The sequence below is a fragment of the Rhamphochromis longiceps genome, linkage group LG20 (assembly GCF_057381845.1).
Source record: "Rhamphochromis longiceps isolate RC_006_pf linkage group LG20, R_longiceps_female_GT1.1, whole genome shotgun sequence".
NCBI classification, from domain to species: Eukaryota; Metazoa; Chordata; class Actinopteri; order Cichliformes; family Cichlidae; genus Rhamphochromis; species Rhamphochromis longiceps.
Genome location: NC_140576.1, coordinates 25,636,656 through 25,659,748, shown reverse-complemented (window position 1 = coordinate 25,659,748; position 23,093 = coordinate 25,636,656). Strand labels below are relative to the sequence as shown.

The 23,093-nt window shown below is 37.2% G+C and overlaps 2 protein-coding genes across 4 annotated transcripts; one reads left to right on the top strand and one right to left on the bottom strand.

Moving 5' to 3' along the window:
* syn2a (synapsin IIa) lies at nt 1-14,059 on the bottom strand. Of its 3 annotated transcripts, XM_085393408.1 has the most exons (13): nt 13,941-14,023; nt 13,501-13,621; nt 10,336-10,678; nt 5,109-5,166; nt 4,907-4,998; nt 4,410-4,566; nt 4,124-4,213; nt 3,979-4,041; nt 3,715-3,857; nt 3,551-3,625; nt 3,000-3,102; nt 2,692-2,838; nt 1-2,508 (listed from the first exon to the last, which is right to left on the bottom strand). In XM_085393408.1, exons 3-13 carry the CDS (start codon nt 10,674-10,676, stop codon nt 2,374-2,376), a joined length of 1,404 nt encoding a protein of 467 aa, XP_085249534.1. In that variant the 5' UTR covers nt 10,677-10,678; nt 13,501-13,621; nt 13,941-14,023; the 3' UTR covers nt 1-2,373. The 3 variants fall into 3 exon arrangements, with proteins under 3 accessions (XP_085249534.1, XP_085249532.1, XP_085249533.1); XM_085393406.1 differs by lacking the exon at nt 13,501-13,621 and having other exon boundaries at nt 13,941-14,059; XM_085393407.1 differs by lacking the exon at nt 13,501-13,621 and having other exon boundaries at nt 13,928-14,027.
* LOC146645425 (transcription cofactor vestigial-like protein 4) lies at nt 14,012-22,207 on the top strand. The gene is made up of 6 exons (XM_085393410.1): nt 14,012-14,113; nt 14,649-14,768; nt 15,854-16,016; nt 16,804-17,029; nt 18,366-18,474; nt 19,395-22,207. The coding sequence occupies exons 2-6, from the start codon at nt 14,702-14,704 to the stop codon at nt 19,583-19,585; spliced, it is 756 nt and encodes a 251-aa protein (XP_085249536.1). The 5' UTR covers nt 14,012-14,113; nt 14,649-14,701; the 3' UTR covers nt 19,586-22,207.
* Nucleotides 22,208-23,093: the final 886 nt, after the last annotated feature.

The following is a 23,093-nucleotide window of genomic DNA, read 5'->3' as shown; positions in this document are numbered from 1 at the left end:
ATGTAGAGTAGCCAGTTCTCCATGATTACTGTTTTATTTATTAACTTGTCTGATACAAATAAAATATCCCACATTCTCAACATATAAGACAAACAGCACAATATGAAGGCACAAAGCAGAGGAGATGTGTTATCACCATCTCTTTCACAATACAGATATAATTTCATGCATTGGAAGCATCGCAGTATGTGCACTTAGCAGCTGAACTTCTGCCTACTAGACTGTAATTTAGATGAGCCTGTCATATTACCCAGTGTTGCCATAATGAATAAAATTAATAAAATCGTAACACATACGAGGACACAGACCAAGCATGTATTGCAAAGGAAGCTTTATTGCCAGTGACAGAGGTTGAATTTCCAGAGAGGATTTTTTCCCCTCTACAATATATTGTCCTCTGATCTTGATACGAACAGCTCAACACTGGCCTCAGAAGTACCACGGTCTTTAACGCATACAGTTCACTAGGTCTGACGACACAAGTTCCACCTCAACACAGTGACCAAATAATCACAATCACCGACCAAGGCGTCACTATGCAGCTATTACTGATGGGGTACCTCTGCATGTTCTTCCTTTGAAAATCATTGTCATGGCATACTTCCTATTAAACAGAACAACACATCCAATAAGCCGCAGGCATGGCTTTTACAAGGACACGCTCACAGTTACAATGGCACTTTATACAACTTAGAAAAAGACTGCACACAGAACTTGCTGAACATGTTTTATACTGCTGTAACAAACAAATTGTTGGAAAATGGTGCGGATTTATTTTTTAAAGTTGATTTGGTTGCTTTTTAGCTGTTACACCATTTATTGTATTGGATATGCGAAATGGCTTCCACACAAAAGCCACTGGACAACGATCGATTGTGTAAAAAAAACAAAACAAAACCCAACAATCCACTTGTCTAAACACAATTTAATGCATGGATGGCTATAGCTTTGTCGTATCAATTTGATGATTGGTTGGATTAAAAAAAATACATTATTGTTCTAAAAGAGTCAAAATGAATAAATAAATTATTGCAACTTCCAACATCTCACAGGAATCTTTGAATGGCAGTAATGGGGACACAGTACTACTACCGGAATCCAGACTAAATCTCAGAGCACTTGCACTGTTGTCATGGCAACACCTCCAATGATAGCTGATCTCCAGAGTGAGAGTAAGGAATGGAGGGGGCAAATCATACATTACACAGCTTTTTATTATCAGAAACAATGTCTGCCTCCACACAACAGCTTGAATGCAGCGTCAGTTCACTGCTGTGTGACTTACAACAAGCAATTTGAAAACATAACTGTTGTCTTGGAGCGCTCAGCTCTGATTAAATTGCACACTCCGTGTGACAGCCGCAGAATTAACGGTCTCACCACTGGTACTTACGTTGTGGGTTACTGGAGTGCAAAGACTGATTAAAAGTAACCGATATGTTCTTTGGTTCAAAATATATAGAAGTTGTCTGTAGACACCTGCACACCTTCTGCATAATAAAATCATCAATACATCTTAGACTAATTCTATTATTGATTAAATATCTATTAAAACTCTGTATAATCTCTTTTCTAGTGAAACTAGTAATGAAAAAGAGAAAAAAAAGATTTTGGAAAGGCAATATACTGTATGTCTCTACTGTATCTCTACACTTTATCCTGTACAACTTATAATATGCATTTCTTATGACACATTCACAATGCATGAATCACAGGGAACACAGCTTAGATAAATACAGCGGTGTAACAGCGATGTTACGTGAACATCCCACTTGATCAGACATTTATAACTGACTTGCACCTGCCTTTCTATCAATCATGCAAAACAAAACAAAAAAAAACTCTATTTATTAGTATTAGTACGAAAATAATCACTACTACAGCCATACACACCCACTGTTTACATATTGAGATATACACAAGTTTCAAACTGTACAATCTTCCACAGTTTGAACAATATCTAAAGGTACACACCAAAACAAAAAGAAAAGGGGTGGGAAGGGCAAATGAAAGATCCATAGCTGGGTTAAACGAGTAGCACAGAGCAGCACCGAACTCAGTGTAGGCACAATCTGCATTTTACATCATCAACAACAGCCCCAAAGAAAAACCACAGCTACTGAAACACAGGTGTCCTATAAAAGCACACTTAAATCAACAGGTCAACAAGTAGACAGTACGTTTTGACACTGCATAGAGTTTAAAACACAGTCCAGGCCAGCACTCATCTGTACTGAGCTCACGCCACCAAAAAATTTGACTCTAGCTATGAGCATCCACACACGCACACACGCATACACACGTCTGTGCATGTGTTCAGCAGGTACATCGCTGTTATCTAGACTCTCAGATATCCCCATTCTACTGGGTTACTCAGTTGGCCTGGACTGGTTTCGGACCCACTGCAACGCCATTACAGTCAAGAATGTACTGCAGACAACCTTGAGGCGGGCGCCCAGCACCGTTCTTGGTGGGTTCACCAGTAATCTCTCCCTTCTGGCCGGTCCCCTAAAAACAGAATTTTTTTTTTAGGAATTTACTCATTCAACAGTTAATTGGTGAAAAATTATAACAGCTAAATATTTTTTTAATCTTATAGTACACACCACTGACAATATTCAAAAACATAAACAAAAACAAAACTAGCACAACGCTACTGCTTCTAACTGCTGTGCCTGTGTGTTGCTGTACCTGGGATGGTTGTATGGTGGTGGGTCTCTTGGGAGCATTAGCTTCTTTCTCCACTAACTCGTTCATTTTTGCTAGCACCATGTCTGCAATGAGCTGTCGATCCTCAGCCTGGTGTTCACCTACCAGCGGCATGGAAGAACCAACCACCTATGACAAGTGGAAGATAGTTACAGTAGAGAGACAGCAGAGGGCAGTGTCTTGTAAAAAGCTTGGCCTAATATAAAATGTGACATTCATGTCAAACAGTATATTCAGTATGTTTCAAATGCACAAGTTCACTTTTAAACATGACAGTCCTAGATTCCTACCTCAGTGATGTAGTCTCTGCCATCTTTCCCATGGATAGCTTTAACTGCACAAATATCCAGACCCCCGAAAATCTCTGAGCAGGTGTCAACCCACATCTTGTACCTAACAAAAAAAATATGTAACTTGAAACCAACTAAATACATTTAGGCATACAGACATTGCCAAGATGACCGGTTGAAATTTAAGTTGAGCAACTCTAGGCAAAAATGCTTTGTTGATGCCAAATATAGGAAGAGAATTGAAAACATGGATCCATCCTGTCTTGGATTAATGATTAAGGCTGGTGGCAGTGCAATGATCAGGGAGTTTTGGTGTAGCTTCAGTTTCCTGTTCTTAGCTGACATGAGTGACACCTGGTGCTTGAAGGTTTGATGTGGTGTACATTCAGAGATCCTTTTCTTCATACCTTTATTTATTTAATTAAAGGCCTTTAGTACCAAGTGAATACCATTTAAACACCACAGCCTACATGAGCATTGTTGCTGACCATCTATCCCTTTATAACCACAATGCTTACATAAACATCAAACACTGACTGTAGCATTCTCACCTATCAGTCATGGCCACTTGTTCAAGCATAGCTGAGCCCGTGTTGGTCTTCCAGTTACCAGATATGGAAGTTCTCCTGATATGGGTAAATTGCACAAATTAAAGCAATGTCAGCCTATCTTCTGTTTTATTTGTAATGCCAAGCAACAAAAGTGTTCTACATACATGTAAGCTTTGTAGTCGGTGCCAATCTTCTGGATTCTGATATCGTACTTGGAGTCAATGAGAGGCTCTGTGGTGGTGTAGGTCTGGGTAAGAGCCACAACACTAGCTATGTCCTGGAACTTACTGTGGTTGTCCACCTTCACCTGTGCACAAAATGATTAGACAGAAAATAGTAAAATATTGAAAAAAGATAGTTGTTTTAATGAAGAGTATATCCACAGTCTGCATACTTTCATATTATTGCAACAGGAACAACCTGTATACCTTTCCAATACCAGAGTGGGCGTGTCCAATCTTCACAACAACAGGAAACGATGGCATGCTTACCTAAAGTAACAAGTTATAATTTGAGTTACTTCTTACATTTCAATTTGTGCAGTAAAAATGGGGGAGATGACATGGTTCTCACCATCTCCTTGTAGTTTGGGTAAAAAGTCTGTTCGATCAGAGGGAACTTCTCAGGACCTAACTTTCTGCAGGTGTTGATAAGCTGGGCAAACTGCACATGCATAAAGATAAACACACATAAAGAAATAACCGACAAACATACAAAAGTTGGAAATTGTTTCACAGAATTTTTTAAACAATATGAAATGCAATCCAGAACCAGGGCATTCAGAAAAGATCAGTGTTTTCATCCATCTGCCTGCTACTATTGTTCTAAGTAAACCACTGCCTGACTGCTGATTGCATACCGCCCACGGCTTGTCACACAGGTTGTAGATGGACTCGAGGGTATTGATGCTTGGCACACCACCATACTGCAGGCCAATGATCAGGTTGCGAAAATCTTCATTCTGGGTCATACTGAAGGCATGTTGACGAATGAGGACAAAGTCTGGCTTGAATGACCTAAAAAATAGAATTACAGCATAGATGTGGCGAGAACTCACCATAAAAATGACAGGCTGTTTAAAGTGTTGATAACAATGTAGATAAATCAGGTAGGGACTGTTAGTGTATATATATTGATTTAAAAAAAGAAAGCGAAAGTGACTCATTTTGTTAGATTAACTGGTGAAGATGAACTATGGGATGTGAAGTAGATAAGAAGTGTGCAAAGTAAAGGGCTGCATGACTGTATGGTTAGATGTGACTTGCAGTCTAAAGTACTTTGAGTAAAACTAGAAAAGTGCTACATAAACAGCACTTTACATTGAATCTTCTCTGTGTGTGTTTGCATGTGTCTTACCTGACAACCTTGGTACCATTTCTCAGAACCTGCATGTTAACATCGCAGGTTCCATTTGCATGAGCTATGACATTGATCTCGTTGAATTCAGCCTAGGGAGTTGATCGTTAGAAAAGAGAACAGTGCATTTAAACTTATGAACTCGCATACTCTGCACTCAAAGCGTACTTGCAATGGATTTAATTTGGCTGATGAATTGTACCTGTTCCACTTTGATGTCATAATCCCCAAGTATTTTCTTTCCGCGGAATAATTTGGCCCTGGGTAAAAAGAAAGCATTAACTTTTAATGTAATCACAAATACAACAACAGGATTACAGAGATTTCCAAAATAGATTCAACTGACTGCACCTCTGAGTATAATGATCATATTAGTTTTTACTTTGCAACAAATATAACACAAAATATGGATCATAAATCACTGCTCAATATATGCAAATGTGTGAAGTGCATGAAGTATTACAATCCAGACATGTCACTTTGTGGTTTTCTAACTGCAGATTTCCAACACCTTTCCCCCTCAATCTGGCAGTAACAGTAGTGCCTACGGGGGATAACACGGATGATGCAATGAGGCAACATTCACTGAATTCAAAGATTCCCAAAAATGGTTGCACCTTTCAGACTTGTAATTCAGCTCTTAAAAATAAATGTGACACCCCACATTTTTCGTCACCTGGATCACTGTTGAAGAGGAAGTCTTATCACGGGGTTTTGCGATTAAGGTGGATCAGTGACCAAAAACTACACATGGATGAAAACTGCCAAAGCCTCACAGCGATTTTGCGCCTATTATTTCTGTGTCTCTTACTGATATACAGGGGATGGCCCAGACAAGATAAGCTGTGGCCACAGATACTACTGGGACAAATCAATACTAGGGAGAGCACAAATAAAGATCCTTCCCTCAAGCTGCCATTGTTAAGCTCGAATTTTGGTTTGAATTTCCACAGGTTCAAGTTCATACTAAATCTAACCACCAGCTACTACAGTGCAAGTGTGCTACATAAATTATTATAGCTATATTCAAAGAAAATTTGTAGACAATGTGACATTATGACGCATGATGTAAGTATATTTTGCAAACATGTTTTTCACTTCCTACTTGGGCTTCCTTTTCATTTGCATCACCCTCCTGTCACACAGGGAGGAAAAGCTGAATAATTCATTCAAAATGTAATTAGAGCATTGGGATCTACTTGGCTGCTGAAGAAAACAAGCATTAAAATATGAATCACCGCTCTAATATTTAGGAAAATGAAGAGCCTGCTTTGCACTGCAATGAATGCTCTCTGCCAACCTACACAAAAAAGATATTATTTCCAAAACATGATCCCTGAAATCAAGTACATCATGCACGATAAGTTTTATTTTGTACAAATAAGCTTTTTTTAAATTAATATTTATAATAATAATATTTTTTAGCATAAGGAATGACTGTATAGAAGAGGTGTGGTTATGTGATTGATTCATGGTTATTCACTGTGCAAAGAACGTCTCAGCTCAGCACACTGAAAAGGCCACCGAAGCCACACATTTAAAGAAGTGATCTTTCAATGCACTGCATTAATATGCATTAGAATGTGGCTGTCAGCTCGCAGCAAACAGATTCTCTGGTGTCAAGTTTAGCTTTCGTCCAAAAACCAATAACTTTATTTTTATATAAAACTATATTTATTTCTTCCTTTGGATTTGACTGCTGGCTTCACACCTGCTTGGTTTGAAACGAGGAAGCATGACAGTAGATGTTTACATGGATCATTGATTTGTAAGAATCAACAGGGGTTCTTTTGACTTGAATTAAACATGAGGTTAAAAAACAAATAAGAAATTAATGTTTTGTTTTCAGTGATAACGCTTTTAAAACTACTTCAATCTGAAATATAAATAGGAAAAATTAATTATAATTCTTTTTATTTTAACCCTTTAAAGGCCAATATGTTTACATAGCTCCACAAAAAACTACAATAATTCATTTAATTCAACGAGAGTTTGATTATTATTTGTATTGCACCACACATAAACCCTTATCCAACATCAATAGTGACACACACTTATCACTTTAGTAGCTCCAAAATGACTGTTCCTGCACTAATGCTCATACCTATAACTATGGCTGCAGCACAGCTGCTCATTTAAGGAACCAAGACAAGAATTCTAACATTCTAACATTAAAAAAATTAATATCCTAATAATATTAATATTCATTCAGCACAGCCAAAATAGCATAAAAATATAAAATGGAATGGCACACAATGTCCTCAGGATCATCTAAGGTTTAAGGGGATGCTGGTTTTGGCTAAATGCTGTAAAACATTTGCCAAATTAAAGATTGCTATGAAAGACATTTTTTCAGATGAGTCACTGAGGGCTTGGTAAGCCAGAATCCTTGCTGAATGTTAATGTCTTATTACTTTGCTTGCGTAACATTCACTCTCACATATTGGCAATGTCTGAACTAGATTAAGCTCACAGCATCTTCTTCTGATATCAGATGAAGCAGTAGACTAATTATTTTTTGGGTAATTTTTAACATTGAGCAATTCAATTAAAGAAATGCTGTTTCTGAAACTGAGCTACATTATATAGTGTGTGCAAGGAACCAAGGCATCTCAGCCATTAGTCTGATAAGTAAGACAGTGAGCCATCTGCTCCTCCTGTCCTGTAAAAGCAAATTATAGCACAGCCATCCTGGAACAAAATAAACAACTCTTCATGACTGACAGCCTCATCTAACAAGTCAAACACTGGCTGAATAACAAAAAGCATCAGTCTGCGCTCTGACCCTGGTAAACACCCAGATTTCACGACACACTGTAAGTATTCTGCTTAGCTTGTTGTATAATGAAGAGAATAGAATGTCTATACTAATATCTTCTGTTTTCTCTATATTCTAGATTTCGTGTCATTCTACGCTTACTGTGATTTCATCTTTGCCCAGCTCTGGGTACATAAAAGACATGAGATATCTAATAATAAAACATATAAGTTACAGGCAATTAGATATGTTACAGAAACATTCAGAAGTGAAAAATAATTAAATGTTTTAGAAAGTAAACAGAATTTAATGGTTGAGCCTTCTCACAGATGCAATTAGCCCGGAGACCTCTCTTGATTTCAATTGTGTCCTGGGCCAGCAGGTTCTCATTAATCTTCCTTACATTTGCAGCAGTGTGCAGACAAAAGTCTGGACATCCTGCCACACAGTGAGCATGTAAGCAATACAAAGCAAAAACGTACACTGTGCCAACATGGCAAAGGAAAACAAAACATGTATTAATATAAAAACATCTATTCTGAAACTTTTTTTCACCGAATCGTTCTCGGTTAGGGTTTCTATGCTCTAACAGAATGAGTACAAAGGCTAAACAAAACAAAGCAATCCCAGCCTACACTATGTAAACTGGTTTATACTGAAATAGTGACCATAAATCACTAGGCAAAAGGTCCCATAAAACCTGTCCAAAAGAAACAAAACCTAGTCAAACATGTAATATCTCCCTCGTGGTGATATTGAGCAGGCCTAAAAAATAGATGCAGGCTCAAGAAAGAGGAAGCCCTTTGAAAGCTGATGTCCAAAGTGGCTATGCACTAGATGCACATTGCAACAACAGTAAACTGCACATGTTATGAACACATCAAGCTTCAAAATGGATTTATCTGCAATATAGGTACAGTCAGGGCAGATAATTACCTAAGGTTTTTACACAGGAGTTTCTACATATCAGCTCCTGTTGTATACTGACAGTAAAAATAATGCCACATCCTATCAGCTCAACCGACTCAACCTACATTATTTATAAGAAGGGTCTTTGATGAAGGGCAAAACTTTAGTTGAATTTACTATATCTTGTTTCTGTGCCAGATATGCAGAGCAATATTTGATCTTCCTTTCCTCTCATAAGAAATATAGAACAAGTGAATATAAAAGCTGGCATCCATCCTGCTAACGAGGGTCTCATCTTATTAACAACAACGATCAGGGTTTCTAATCCATTAATGGCCAGTCCTGCACAAATAAACACACACACAGTGGCATTTAGCTAAGGTTGATACATGATATAGAACAATGGTAACATATTAACCTTCTGAGACATGATGTGTTGACAAATTTTACCATGCTGTCTACCTATTACTATATTCCTTCAACTATTGGTGTTTTCATCCATCCAGCTAACTGCTTAACTGCTTATCCACTTTAGATACACTGGGGGGCTGAAGCCTATCCCAGCTGATTTGGGGGAATAATAGACTACACCTTGGAATAAGGTGTAGTCTATGAATATGAATAAACATGTATTTTCAGCAATGTAAATAAACAAATTTCACATTGCTGAAAATACATGTAACTGCAAGATATCTTATGTGTATATGTTTAAAAGTGAAGCAAGCTGATTCTTTTCATTCTTTTTAACTGTATACCACTGTATACTCTGTGGTATACAGTTAAAAAGGCATCAAAGGCATTAAAGAGTTAAGTTACAGTTCTATGCTTTCTATGTCTAGGTGGTAACTGAAAATGACTGGATATGCTGCAGTGAAAAACATGCCACCAGCGTAAATAAATGTTTGTCATGTGGTGAGAGAGTTAATCAAATATATTCTATTGTTTGACAACACGCAAAGTAATTTCCATATAAATCCATGCATACACTCATTTAGAACATTTTAAGTCCTTCAAGCAGTCGACTGACAAAGATGCTTGCTTTAAGCTACCTCTGACTAAGATCCCCTAGGACACGGCTGCCAGTACAACTGCTTAATGCCTTAAGGTTATTGAGGTTAAGGGTTGAGAAACATAACTATGTTATACATTTTAAGGTTGGACTCACAACTAAGAGAACCCTATGCACCATAGGTTTAATTTCTTGTCATGCCATGTGATCTTCCATCAGTGAGCAGGGGGAAACCCCATTGATTGAGGGGAAGCACTGCAGTATTAGAAATAACATGCAGTTCTCAATGCTGCACAACCTGTGGAATACCATTCCTTTTTTAAAAAATGGTGAAAAATCACATTCCAGTGCAGTATTTCACCATTTTTAATTAATTAATCAGCTTTTTGTACAGACAGATGCAAAACTAAATAAAACGATTAAACAAAGCATTTGCATTTCTTACAAAAAAGAGCAAACAAAGGACATTTAAAGTCCTCCATCTTGGGATAATGGCATTACTGCTGAGAATCAGTGGATTGTTTTTGATTAAGTTTTGGCTGCCTGAGTGTATTATTCTGAACACTGGCATGGTGTAACATCAAACCACAGCAGCACTCCCCATTCATCTCTGCAGGGTGCTTGATAGAGATGTTGTTTCAGCAGTTCTTTAACCATTACCTAACAGCTATATGGCTGAAACATAGAAACAATGCCTACAGCAGCATCTGAATGACACAACACGAATGATATAAGAGCAGCATTTTCTCTTACCACTCCTGTTGTGGTTCATCAATGACCAGGAGAATTTTAAACTTCTTAGGTGTCGTGACTTGGGTCTGCTCCACTAGCCCTGCAGAGGCAGCTGTCTGCTTAACAACGTTGGTAATGGAACTGAAGAAACCCGCTCCTGTCGACTGAACTGGCTGGGGTTTCCTCTCTGGAGCAGGGGAAGTGGCTGGAGGTGTTGGCCCAGATGTCGGAGACTTGGCAGGGGTGTTGGAGGCAGGTGGAGGAGGCTGAGCAGGATCGGGCCTCTGAAGGTCTGTCATGTAGCCATTGGGCAGGTTGGAGATGAACGTGCTGTCTGAGAGACGCCGACGCAAATAATTCATGGCTGCAGAGAAGCAAGAAGAAGAGTCAACAAGCACTGGGTGTGGAAAAGTATTCTGCCGAGAAGCCCCTGTTCTCAGTGGTACAGCTGATAATGGCTGAGCTCTCAGTGCAAACTCCCAACAAATGTATTCCCTCTCAGCTCAGTGGAGCATCCTCGAAGCTCCCCCTCACTGGCAGTGACGCTACACTTTCCCATAGCCAATCACTTTACCCCGTGCTTTCTTCAAGCATTGCAAATGATGCTCTGGCTGTGCCTCTCCTTCCTGCTATCGCCCTCCACTCTCTCCTCTCTCTCCCCCCGGCATGCCTGCCTTTTCTACCCCTCCCCCATTTTCTACTGCCTTAGAGACGTCATCCTTTTTTGAACCAGAGCATGAAAAATAGAGGGGTTTCCAGTGAAAGTGCAAAAAGGTGTACTGTGTACTACATCACCCTCCCCTTACTCCTACTCCCCTTGTTACTCAGGTTCACCCTGCCCTCTGTCTGGGTGCTGTTTTCCCTGCTTATAGAATGCAGCCATAAAATCTAAAATGGCTGTTAGGACTGGTGAATGAGAAGAAGCGTCATCAGCCGTCCCTTGAGAAACAAATTCATGCACTAAAACTCTCTGTCTTAATTGTTTAATGAATCTCTCTCTATGTAATAATTTTCCTTATTATAATTTACTACAATAGTTGTTTAATTTAAAAACATTACAAACTCACTTGGCTAACATGTCTCCATTACGGGTGGCACAATTCATTGTGTTCATTATATTTTATATAAACGTTTGATGCTTATGAGAGCATAAAAACACTGCATGCAATATTCTTAGCACTAATTATCACAAGGTTCACTAAAAACACAGTAATTTCTGTAAAGCACTTATTAATTATATAAGACAAAACAAAAGACTGGATTTTTTAAACAATTCAATAAATCAATAACTTGTGATGTGCAGTGGTAAAAGGTTGTTAAAGTGTAAAAAGATAAATTCAAACATAGGCACACATAAAAAAATTGCAAGTCAGGACATTGAATCTTTATATCGCAGTTTGAGTATATTTTCTAATGAAGGGCTAATATTACTATATGACTTCATTCATCATGGCATGACTTGTTAACTAGAAATCTTACAGCCCCACTTCAGTCCTGCATTTTAACGGTTAATAACATGGTAAAATATTAATACAATACTTTTTTAGATATTATGAGATACTTGCACATACCGTGTATATTTTATATGTTGTTTATGACATTTCAAATTGCTAAATTTTTACATGGAATTAGTTTTATGCTTTATAAATATTTTTACAGAATTTGAAGATTTCCTCTAATACTAAAAATCTGAAATTGGAGAAAATTCCTCTGTTGCTTGGCAACGTGACACAATAATAATAATAATAATAATAATTTATATAATTAATTCTATGGAATATAAATTTACCTTATGAATTGAATTTCAGGTCTACAACTATTTATTCATTCATTTTACATTTCACTGATTAAAGGAAATTCTGGGAAATATGATATTAGTATTTTCTGACCCTGATCTCTGTCATTTGTGCAAAATGCCTGTAAACCTGTTGACAGTCAGCTACTATATATCTTTTACTGACTCTGTAGGACTAGTTGTTAGCAGCAATTTGGATTATGTTTAGCGAGCCAAAGCAAATAAATGGTGCTTAAAAGAGGAAGGAGAGAAGACAGCGGGATAAGTATACCTCTAGGACTTTAGATTTGAGCAGGGTCCAGGCCTGCCCTCTACTAACTGTGCCCCGTCAGCTGAATCCTACTGACACACTTCAACTACAAGTTATACTAATTCATAAAATTTAAAGTTAAAGCTCATTTCACTAACAAGCTAGTGTGGGCTCACTTTATTTCCTGAGTTTAAATAATTTAGTGCTTCTGCAGCAACTGTAGTAACTAGCGAGACTAAGGAGTACACTGAATAGATGGGCTTATGCAGGTCAGACTTTGGGGAGCACCCCTCATGTTTCTGCAACTAAAAAGATGTCATTTATCAACTTGTGCAGCTTTAATACATGACCTTACTGAAAACTGCTAAACAAATGGAACTGTATTGAAGATATTGTGTGCTCACAGCCAACAAGCATGGACACGGAGATATTGTGTGTGGTGAATTCATTGATCCACTTCTGTACTGAGAGAAAATGTCTCTTGTGTTTGTATCCTGCTTTGGCATGTTTACAACTGTTACTAGCTGCTATTTCTTTATGAATGTACTATGCATGAATACTTGTAGCTGTGCATCTTGCATATATGGGGTGGGGGGGTGGAATACCAAGATCACTTGAGCCCAATTCTCCCCTCTCAAAGCTTTTGCTAGTCCAGTTTATCAGTTGATATGGTGTAAAGATTTGTGATTAACAGGCTCCTCTGTTTTGTTGCATGCTGGCAGACATTACAGTTATCTTTATGTCACTTTAACAAGGGTGAATTTTGTTTTTGGGGTTGTGGCAGCATAGTTGAGGAAGATAATATGAGTTTATACATGAGCTTAGATAAATGTGACCATTCTCTCGATCGCTGACTGGAGTTGTTGTCCATGGTTTTAATCAAAAGCTAGAATGATGCTATTGGTAAAGCTGATTGTTGCTATATGCTAGTAATTTTGCACCTACAGTGTGTGTGTGTGTGTGTGTGTGTGTGTGTGTGTGTGTGTGTAGAATCGGTAGAGAATCTATTGGCTGAAATAAATAATAAGAATAATCTGAAAATAATATTGCTAAAAGATGGTGTACCTTGCAATGACTATTAAACATGTGTGCTATTGTGACACCATGTGGTAGTATCAGTGTATTGAGCAACAAAACCAACCTCAGCTTTGCTTAAGTCTGAAACCCAGCCATTCTAGTCAGATGTCTGTGGATGAGACGCTCCAGCAGGGCCAGGGCATTGTGCCCTCAGTCTGTCCTCAATGTGCTGTGCTGCAGTCAGACTGCAGGAAACTAAACTCACTGCAGTGAAAATCACTGGAAACTCCTCATAATGATTCGTGTAAAATCAACAGCAGTTCAGAGAAAGCAGCTCTTTGTATGTTTACTTTCTTCACATATCAAAAACATTATCTATATGGTCAGTAGTGTCATTAAAAAAAAAAAATCAAGTAGCCTATTGTGTTTCACGTTAAACCCATTTCATTTGGGCATCTTCATAGGCTGCGTAGCTTGATAAACTTGAAAAACAATGTTACTTTTAGGATGATAGGATAATTTGTTAATGGTTAATATCAAAGTGTTCATACCGTATAAAAGTACCTTTTAAATATGCTTCAAAAAGCCCCGGTTCGCCTCGTATCTCTCCGCTAGGGCCGCTCAGCTCTTTTGTTGTCTGAGGACTGCTGCTGTGTGAAAGTGCGTGAAGAAGGCAGAGTACGTAGGCAGACTCCGCTAACTATGGTGTTGCCGTAAAGCTAATTTTTGTCGAAGAAGTAAGTATCATGGAAGAATAGGAATACCCATTTTTTGGAATTCAGTTTGTTGGATGTAGACTATTGAACCTAACCTGGAACTAAGTAGATACTGACTTGTAGTTTTTAGGTTTTTGCTAGTTAAAACGAAAACCATTGACCTAGCGCATTGAAAAGTTAGCGACTTGGCTAACGTAAGTTTGTGTCGTGAGTAAAGTAGACAAAGTTCGCTGTCTTGTATTTTGGCTTCAGCAACTAAGCAGACCGCTGGTCACAATACATGTATAACATTGTATTTTAATAACAACAACCTCTTCAATATAAGCGTTTATAAACGTCGTAGTTTAATTTAAAGCTCGCACTGATGAACGGCTAGTAGCAACTAGCTCAGCGTATGCTACGTGTTTAGCTAGCCGCACTAAAGCCTGTAGTCTTCAGTGTCATGAAGTGCCTGTCGTGGAACAAAATAAAGACTAATGTCTTTTGGGATTACCATTAACTGGCGTGTAAACGTATGCCATTTTTAAAAACATGACAACATTTCTATCTCCTTTAGGATAGCTTGCTAACGTTAATGTTAGCAAGTAGCCTGTTCGTGTAAATGCTAGAATGGACATGATAAACTCTCAGTTCCTGGACAAGATGAACAATAACATTGGGAGACTGCACTACGAAGGTAAGTTTGTCTTTTTTCTTTCTTTTGGTCCTATAGTTCCTGAGTTCATTTATAAAACGCAACACGTTGTGGTTTCCCTAAATTCAGCGCCAGATACCCCTGTGTTGTGATTTGCGTTACCCTTTTGACTATCCTGACTCTAGCGTCGAGACTGACGACATGTTTAACAACTTGTTGGTGCGGAGAACAACGACTGTTTTGTTTAATAACATCGCAACTTTAAAATACGATTTTTATAGCCTGTATTTAACAAGTTGGCATTGAATAATAATAACATTCATTTGAAATTTGTAGACATTCCCAAGCTATAACAGCATACACTACAATGCTGCTTCATATGATGTAGCAGTGATTAAGCTTCAGGTTGTGTAACACTCATTTGTGCCACTGCTTAGTCAAACATCTAAAGAAATCAGGAAATTTTGCTCAAAAATGTGCTTTATCATGTTTCTACACACAGTTTCCTTTGGGCTTAGATGAGTGGGTGATTTTTAACTGCTTGTGTATTGCTCTATTGGCTTTTTTGATCAAAGTTTACTTCCCAAACAAATTGCACCTCCATACATGAAACAAAGTCAGAGTCGTTTTATAATAGGAATTCAAAAAAATAAATGTAAATTATAATTTAGTTGCCATTTACTTAATTTATGATCTCCGGTCCCCCAATAAATCTGGTATTATTTTTTTTAATTCACCAAAACCCAAAGTACTTCTCCATTATAACTATATGTATCAAGTGTTCTCCTTTGTGCAATAGCCCCAGATTATGTAATATTGTCAACTTTATTATACGTTATTTACATTGTTTTAACATTATGCAAGATGTACTTAGTCAAACTGGTTTCTACTTTGCTTTTTGTAGCTCATGGTTTATTAAAATCTGGCCAAATTGTATTACTTGGTATATTTATGAAACTCTTGATCACCTACCAGTGCAGTCTCAAAAAGTCAGTTTAAAATGAATTGATGGAATACACAGAGTCCTTATAGTTTACTGTGTTTATTGTGTATTTTATTCTGGAAACTTCCTTTTAGTCTAAATTAATTTAATTAAGTTATTTCTACTACTGAACTCTTTCCCACAGATGAGTCCAAGATGCCCTCCCTTTCTGCCACTATGTCCAATATAAGTGGGCCTCCTCCTCACTGCCCAAGCAAACGAAAATATGGCGAAGAACAAATGGAAGACCGATTCCACTGTGATGAAGACCACATGACCAAAATGAGCAGATTGTTTGCCACCCAGCTGTAAGTGCCTTTAAAAAATTATTATGATTTTGTGTGGGTCTTGAAATTATTGCTGTATTGGCTTTTTATATTTGTTGGATTGAATAAATTGTATGCAGTGCAATATATGAGTTGTAAATGTAATACATCATGTGACAAGAGTCATGCATTACAAACAGGGTCCCCGTGATACTTTTCTGATTGTCATACAAAAATATAAAATTATTAAGAAGCCCTAACAACCTTGTATTCATCTCCTTTTTTCGTTTGGTTTCATTTAAGTCTCGAAGCCAGCATATGGTATTATTTATTTATTTATTTATTTATAAATAAATACAGCACTCAGTGTTTCAGTGTGTTCTGGCTGTGAAATGTATTTATTTTATCCAATATGGGTAAAAACATTCAGTCTGATGTTATTCACAATACAGGCTGAAAGGAAAAAAATAAATCTGACCATGACTTTAATGATCAGCCTCTTAAAGTTTGATGGTAAAGTGTGACACAGAGAACCCCAAAAAGTTGATTCTGTTGGTCTGGACATACTTCCTTACCTGGTTGATTGAGCATGCATCAAGACTTGACACAAAGTAGTTCACTGATATAAACAAATCTTAAAATGAAGCTGTATATAATCTTAAGAAAAGTCTACAATAATAATAATTATAAAGCTGCACATTACAAATGAAAACCCCTTCCTGTACTTCATCTGTGTCTGCTTAAAAAAAACATCCCCTCTGCACAACAATTAAAACAAAAGTTGTCCACGAAGCTGCTAGTACATTTTATTTTAACTGTCTTTATCAAGGGGGCGTCCCTCTGCTGGAGACAACCGTAGTGAGCACTGGAGCCTCAGCCACAGTCCTGTGGAGCACGTTATTTCCTCCTCTAATGGTCTCCATGGGAACCATCTGTATGCCTCCATTGCTGGCTATGCTGTAGACCAGCCGATACCTCTGACCAAAAGCAGCCATGACATTGGAGTTAGGGGAACAGAGAGGTCTGTCATAAGTGGAACTGTAGAGCGACAGCAGGTACGTCAACTTGTAGCACATAAAGAGAGCATTGTGATGGTTTTTTTTTTGTTGTTGTTGTTTTTTAAAAAGGTTGCACACATTTAATTTTTTTCACCTTTCTTGTTGTTCAGTGAGATATGACCAGTGGATGGATAAAACATGTACTGAAATGCATTTACTGTGTGCAAAACAACAATTGTAAGGGTGTATTGTAAGGCTGGCAAAATCAGTTTTGAGAAACTGTTTAAATACTGACCTATTTAAACCTCTATGGTTTATTACAGTCAACAGTAAAGAAAAACACAACTACGAGCTAATGTGAGAACAAATAAAAATATGAATTTCACTAAGAGGATGAACAAAGAAAATGTTTCTTATCTGCCTGTAAAGACAACATATCAGTTTATTTTTAATATCTTTATATATTTTGGCTTATGTATTTAAGTCAGTGTAAGGAGATCAAAATAACAGATATGTATAAAGGTAAAGGTTGCTACATGTGATGGCCAGCAGAGATTTAATGCCACGATTAACACAGATGACAGAATAAAGACTGTGTTCACAGTGTGTTGGCCATGTTTCCTGTTGTCCTGTTACTAGAGTTGTCTTGCAGATTTGGGGTGCACATAAGTGGTCCGCAGCTGCGCATTCGCTGTCAAAATAAAAGACATGCACCAGATAAGAAGTTGCAACGCGCGTTTGTGTACATATTAAAGGCACTGTTTTTGTCCGCTAGAGTGGGATTTTCACAGAATATTCTGCACCACATCTCTGTGCGTTCATCATTTGTTTGAAGCCAGCTCACCGCCTGCAACCACTTTTCGGAGAATCCACACTTCTTTTCGGACTCCTTCTGACATTTCTTTGGAGGTGGAGGAACACCAAAGTAATTGCTTAAAGGAGCTTGCTTCTTCGACATCTTTAAGAGTTCTAAACAAAGGTCTATCCTCCTCCAGAAAATCTTATGTACGCAAACGTGCGTTGCAACTTCTTATCTGGTGCGCGTCTTTTATTTTGACAGCGATTGCGCACCTGCGGACCACTTATGTGCACCCCTGTGTGTGTGTGTGTGTGTGTGTGTATGTATATATATATGTGTGTGTGTGTGTGTGTGTATATATATATATATATATATATATATATATATATATATATATATATATATATATATATATATATATATATATATATATATATATATATCTATCTGCCTTTGCAAGATGGTTGGAAGTACTGTGTAAATACTTTATGGTTGATCACAGATGGATTAAAAAACAAACAAACATTTAACCAGTAATGTGGGTCAGTAATGAATCTTTTTTTTTTTTTTTTTCTTCCTCCTTTTCTTATACAGAATCGTCCCTCGGTTATTACCTGTGCCCCTGCGAGCAACTGCAACCTCTCTCACTGCCACATGAATGGTTGCACTACTAGCCCACCTACTGATCCGAGAATGGCTAATGGTAAGTCTTTTAAGATACTTGCACTAACAAACTAATATATTTGTCTTTCCATGTACTGATTTGCTAAAGTATGACAAAAAAAAAAGATCTAAAAGACCTGTGGAGTTTTAATTTCAACAGTGCTGGGTGGTTGCACAAAAATATATCCAAGTTACATATTTTTATTTTGCTAATTTAACCAATTTATCAACGTTAAAATCCAACTTTGTCAATAATTAAGAGCAATTGCTGCCACAAGTTGGTGTCTCTGTCCTTTGTGTATGTGTTCTCAGTCTCTTTCCAAACATAAAAGTAATATGTGGTTGTACATTGGCCAGTTTGAAAATTCTTGAGTTATCATGCAGCCCTAATCAGATGTAGTTTGAGTTTTTGACTCACTGTTATGCAAACTAGTTTATTGCAATGGTTGCACACAACAAAAGCTTATCCTAAAATGAATTACACCAGTATATTGCACTAGATTGTTTTAAGATTTCTGATTTAGTTTGTCTAAACTGAATCATAAAGGCAACCTCTGAAAATGACACATACCTAGGAAAAACTGTAGTGAATCAAACAAATTGTATCTGAATCTGTATTTGATCTATTGTAAATGTACCAAATAGTGTAACAAAATGAAATGGTTAAAAAAAAATAAATCTAAAAACTAACTTTCATGCACTCAAGCTATTATATGTTCTGCACTTTGCATCAAATTTGCAATCAAAGCTATTTTTCAAAATACCCAGCTGTGTTTTTCCTAGACTTTGATAAGAGAGCATCTCCAAAGCTGATTTTTTTTTTTAATTTTTTTAATTTTTTAATTTTTTATTGAACTGAGAAATCAAAAGGTATTTATTCAGTTTTCAGTTTAGATGCATGGAAATAACAATTTCTTTTTGGTCTTCTTCCTCCACGTGATGTTATTCCATCCAATTTAGTATGCGATCCTGTGATTGAGGAGCACTTTCGTCGAAGTCTTGGAGAGAACTACAAAGAAGCAGAGTCTGTGTCTAACTCAGTGTCCATAACGGGTTCAGTGGATGACCATTTTGCCAAGGCACTGGGAGATGCCTGGCTCCAAATCAAGGCCAGGGGTGGGGGCCATCAAACTCCAGACGCTGATCCGTGAATCAGAGGGGAGTAAACATTATAATCACTTAAGTATGTGCAAATGAGAGTAGAGATCGCTCGCTCTCATTTCTTGCCAAGAATCAACTTCCCTTAACCAAGAACAGAGTAAGACATATGGTGCTCACACCGGCTGTTCGCTTGTGGACCTCAAGGGTCAACCTTCTGTTAGCTCAGATTTGTAATCTGAAATCATTAAATCTCTCTTATAATAGAAGAGAATCTTAATATTGAATAGTTGGGTTGACAGTGTTAGTTGTGGAAACAATCACAGATTTTATTTTGAAATGAAAATGAGATTCACAGTGGTCAGTTGTTCAGAGTTCATGCTCTGTTTTACCTGCCTTTCACCTGCCTTGATAGCCAAAGAGTTTCCTGCCTTTCCAATCAACATATAAGCCATGGATTTACTCTTTATTTTCATCTAAATCACACTGCTTTTGAATTTATATTACTTGAAAAGGACAACCAGGTCTCATTTGCACTATTACATTTCTGACCGTTTAAGGTAGCAGGTTACCTGTTTCAGTTGGAACTGATGTGTTCACGAATACATTTGTGATTGTGATAATGCAATTAAGGCTCTGGTCCCCCGCTTTGTGAAGACACTAGCCTAATCAGTCTTCTTTATGATGGTGAACTGGACGTATCCACTGTTGAATAATTATAGTTTCCTGTCTATACACTCACTGTGGGCGATTACTTAATAAACTAATATCACAGTAGATATCTAACTAGACAGCATGTTTTAAATAGCTGGGTTCTATTACAATCCTTATTCTATACTATATATTTACTCAGAATTTATTTTTTATCTGTAACATTTTAGAAATACTCACTGCTGGTACAGTTGTACTCAATATATTTTTTTGTATCCGGTTTTCATTAGTATATGTAGATGTATATCCTAGCATCCATCTACAAGTCACAGCCTCTGGCAAGGTTGTATGAATACAGTTAAATAGGCTGCATTGCTTTTTTTTTTTTATATTTTATTTTTTTTGTTTGTTAATTCTGTGGAGCTGAACACTGCGGCTTTACACAAGACTGAATACAGCTAAATCTGACTTTCTGTAGCTTTTTATTAGCAGTGACTTTATTTATTCTTCACATGTTGATAGTTTCATGTTGACTTTTGGCAAAATGCAGTGACAACAGATCTTTGACTTTAATGTGTTTCTTTTTGTTGTTCCCTTTTTTTTTTTTTTAAATGTGTAATTCCATGTAAAGTTCATTAGTGCCTCCCACCCCTCACCTCCTCACAGTAAGCACATTTATTTTTTTCTACAGTAACTACAGTATGCTTAATAAAGCCATAGAAAGTTACAGGAAACTAAATGGTGCATTCAAATTTTTTGCACTTTTTAATTTGTGATATAGAGTAACTGAAACAAGCTTTAAAAAAATCTAGAGTAATTGGTTATTTCATACATTTGATCTTCTCAAAAGAAATCTTCTAGAAATCTTCAGGCTGATCTTCTAGCTGTGATATTTTTTTCCCTTAATTTTGTAGTCGTCATTGTTTGGGTCACCTTAAAATGTAACTTATGGTTGAACCGTTCAATACAGTGCTTTCGGTTCGGTATGCATATGTATCAAACAATACAAAATTTTTAATTTATTTTATCAACTTTTCTTCTGAGGATGCTGTCTGTGTTGAGAGCTCAGTGGATCTGCGTTCGACTACTCCGCTCAGGCTGCACTGTCGAGCGCAGATCCACTGAGCGCAGCGCAAGGTAGCAAGACCGATGCTAAGCTCCTTGCAACATGGCAAATTTAACCTCCCCCACCCTCATTCAGATCTGGCGTTTGGAACTATTTTGGTTTTCATGTGAAGTATGACCCTGAAGGTAAGCGCATCATGGACAAAAGTAAAACAGTATGTTGGATGTGCCACGCAATGCTCAATTACATTGGTGGGAACTACTGCGTTAGCGCAGTTTGCTCGTTAATGTGTTGACGCCGTCTAGCCCCACGCACGGGGCGATCCGCGGTAGCTCGTTAACAGAGATTTGCCGTGTTGTGGTGTTAACGTCATTTCAGATTAACGCTGACAGCACTAGTGGGAACACAACGAATATGACTGCACATTTACTCTGACATCATCCTAGTGCAAAGACAAGTGGAAGCAGACAAAAACAACAAGCACGCATGCTACAAACTTTACCCGCGTCATTTAGACAGCCGTTAGCACATGATTCTCCTTATGGGGACCTAATATGTTTAATATGCTGCTGAGAATATAGCCCAGAAGAAGCGTATAGTATAGCTTTTATTTTGGAAAGAGCCATTTCTCTGTAATAAAGTCTCTTTTCTAAAGATGAGTGATTTCTCGATCAGATCAATTTATTATTTTATCCCTTTGTTGTTTCAGCAACATTAAATTTAAAAACTGTACTTTTGAGTTAAAATATATATTTATAATTTTAATAAATGACAAATTAAAAAAGCATGAACATTTTTTTTGTATAGAAAAAATATTGAACCAAGTATCGAACTGAACAGTGAATTTGCTCAAACTTTGAAGATAACTACTTTTATGGCTTCATCAAACACATTAATAAAAAAAATCAGCTAATTCGATCAGGTGGGGGCTTTTTTTTTTTTTTTTTTTTTTTTTTTTCTCCCCCCAACAGTAAGAACAACAAAGGATTTCTCCATTGCTTTAGATTTTCATGCACATGCAATATGGGTGTCCTTTTATAAGTAGGCATCAACATTCCATCACTGCTGCCTGATGCCAAGCTGTCACTTCAGTTGTGTTTAGCTTTTACTGTTACAAGTATTTTGTCTGTTTTGAATCAAGGTGATGTCATGGTGTGTGCTGCAAAAGTTTTGATTGAGGAAAAAATGAGAAAAGTTTTGTCTTTTTCTGCAGTGACGTTTCGGTTAAGTTAAATTTTTCCTCTTGTCAAATTCTCTTTTGTTAGCGTAAACTATTTGTCCACACTGACTGAGATGGGGGTATTGTAAAGTCTAATTTTGGTCATTTAACTGCCTGTGAAAATCTATACATTTGTTATTAATATTCTGCAATTTTTAAGTCATTGCATACACTATCCTGACTTTATACTTTAATTTACTCACAAGACTATCATTGCGCCGTGCGGAATGATTGATTTTTATTATTATTTTTTTCTTTCGGTAGTGTACTTCTCTGTAGCATGGATGCTCAATATCTTGTAATCATGGATTCTAACTTTCTACAGGTTGATTATTTTCCCACAGTTGTCAGATGATTATTATGTGCAGGAACACAACAGCCTCTTGATCCAAGACTTTCTTTGTGTCAAAAGTACTTCTGTAACACTATTAGTTTGTGTAGGATTTGTTCGTACCATAGTAGAAATTAGGGTTTGTCACAGGATCTGCTTGTTTGACACAAGTAGGGTTTTCAATAATATGTTTGGGGTTTTAGTCAATTGTTATTTAATTTCTGTATTTACACTACCTGTATCTCAGACTGTTTAAGGTGTCATCCAAATACAAAAAACAGTTGTGCATTTTTG

Excerpts from the sequence above, each read along its gene's own strand:
- LOC146645425 (XM_085393410.1), top strand. The coding sequence starts at position 14,702 with ATGGACATGATAAACTCTCAGTTCCTGGACAAGATGAACAATAACATT. Across the intron at positions 16,017-16,803 it reads AGATTGTTTGCCACCCAGCT|GGGGCGTCCCTCTGCTGGAG; the intron begins GTAAGTGCCTTT and ends GTCTTTATCAAG. Across the intron at positions 18,475-19,394 it reads TGATCCGAGAATGGCTAATG|TATGCGATCCTGTGATTGAG; the intron begins GTAAGTCTTTTA and ends CATCCAATTTAG.
- syn2a (XM_085393406.1), bottom strand. The coding sequence starts at position 10,676 with ATGAATTATTTGCGTCGGCGTCTCTCAGACAGCACGTTCATCTCCAAC. Across the intron at positions 3,858-3,978 it reads CCCACTCTGGTATTGGAAAG|GTGAAGGTGGACAACCACAG; the intron begins GTATACAGGTTG and ends TTTTGTGCACAG. Across the intron at positions 2,509-2,691 it reads CCACCATACAACCATCCCAG|GGGACCGGCCAGAAGGGAGA; the intron begins GTACAGCAACAC and ends TTCTGTTTTTAG.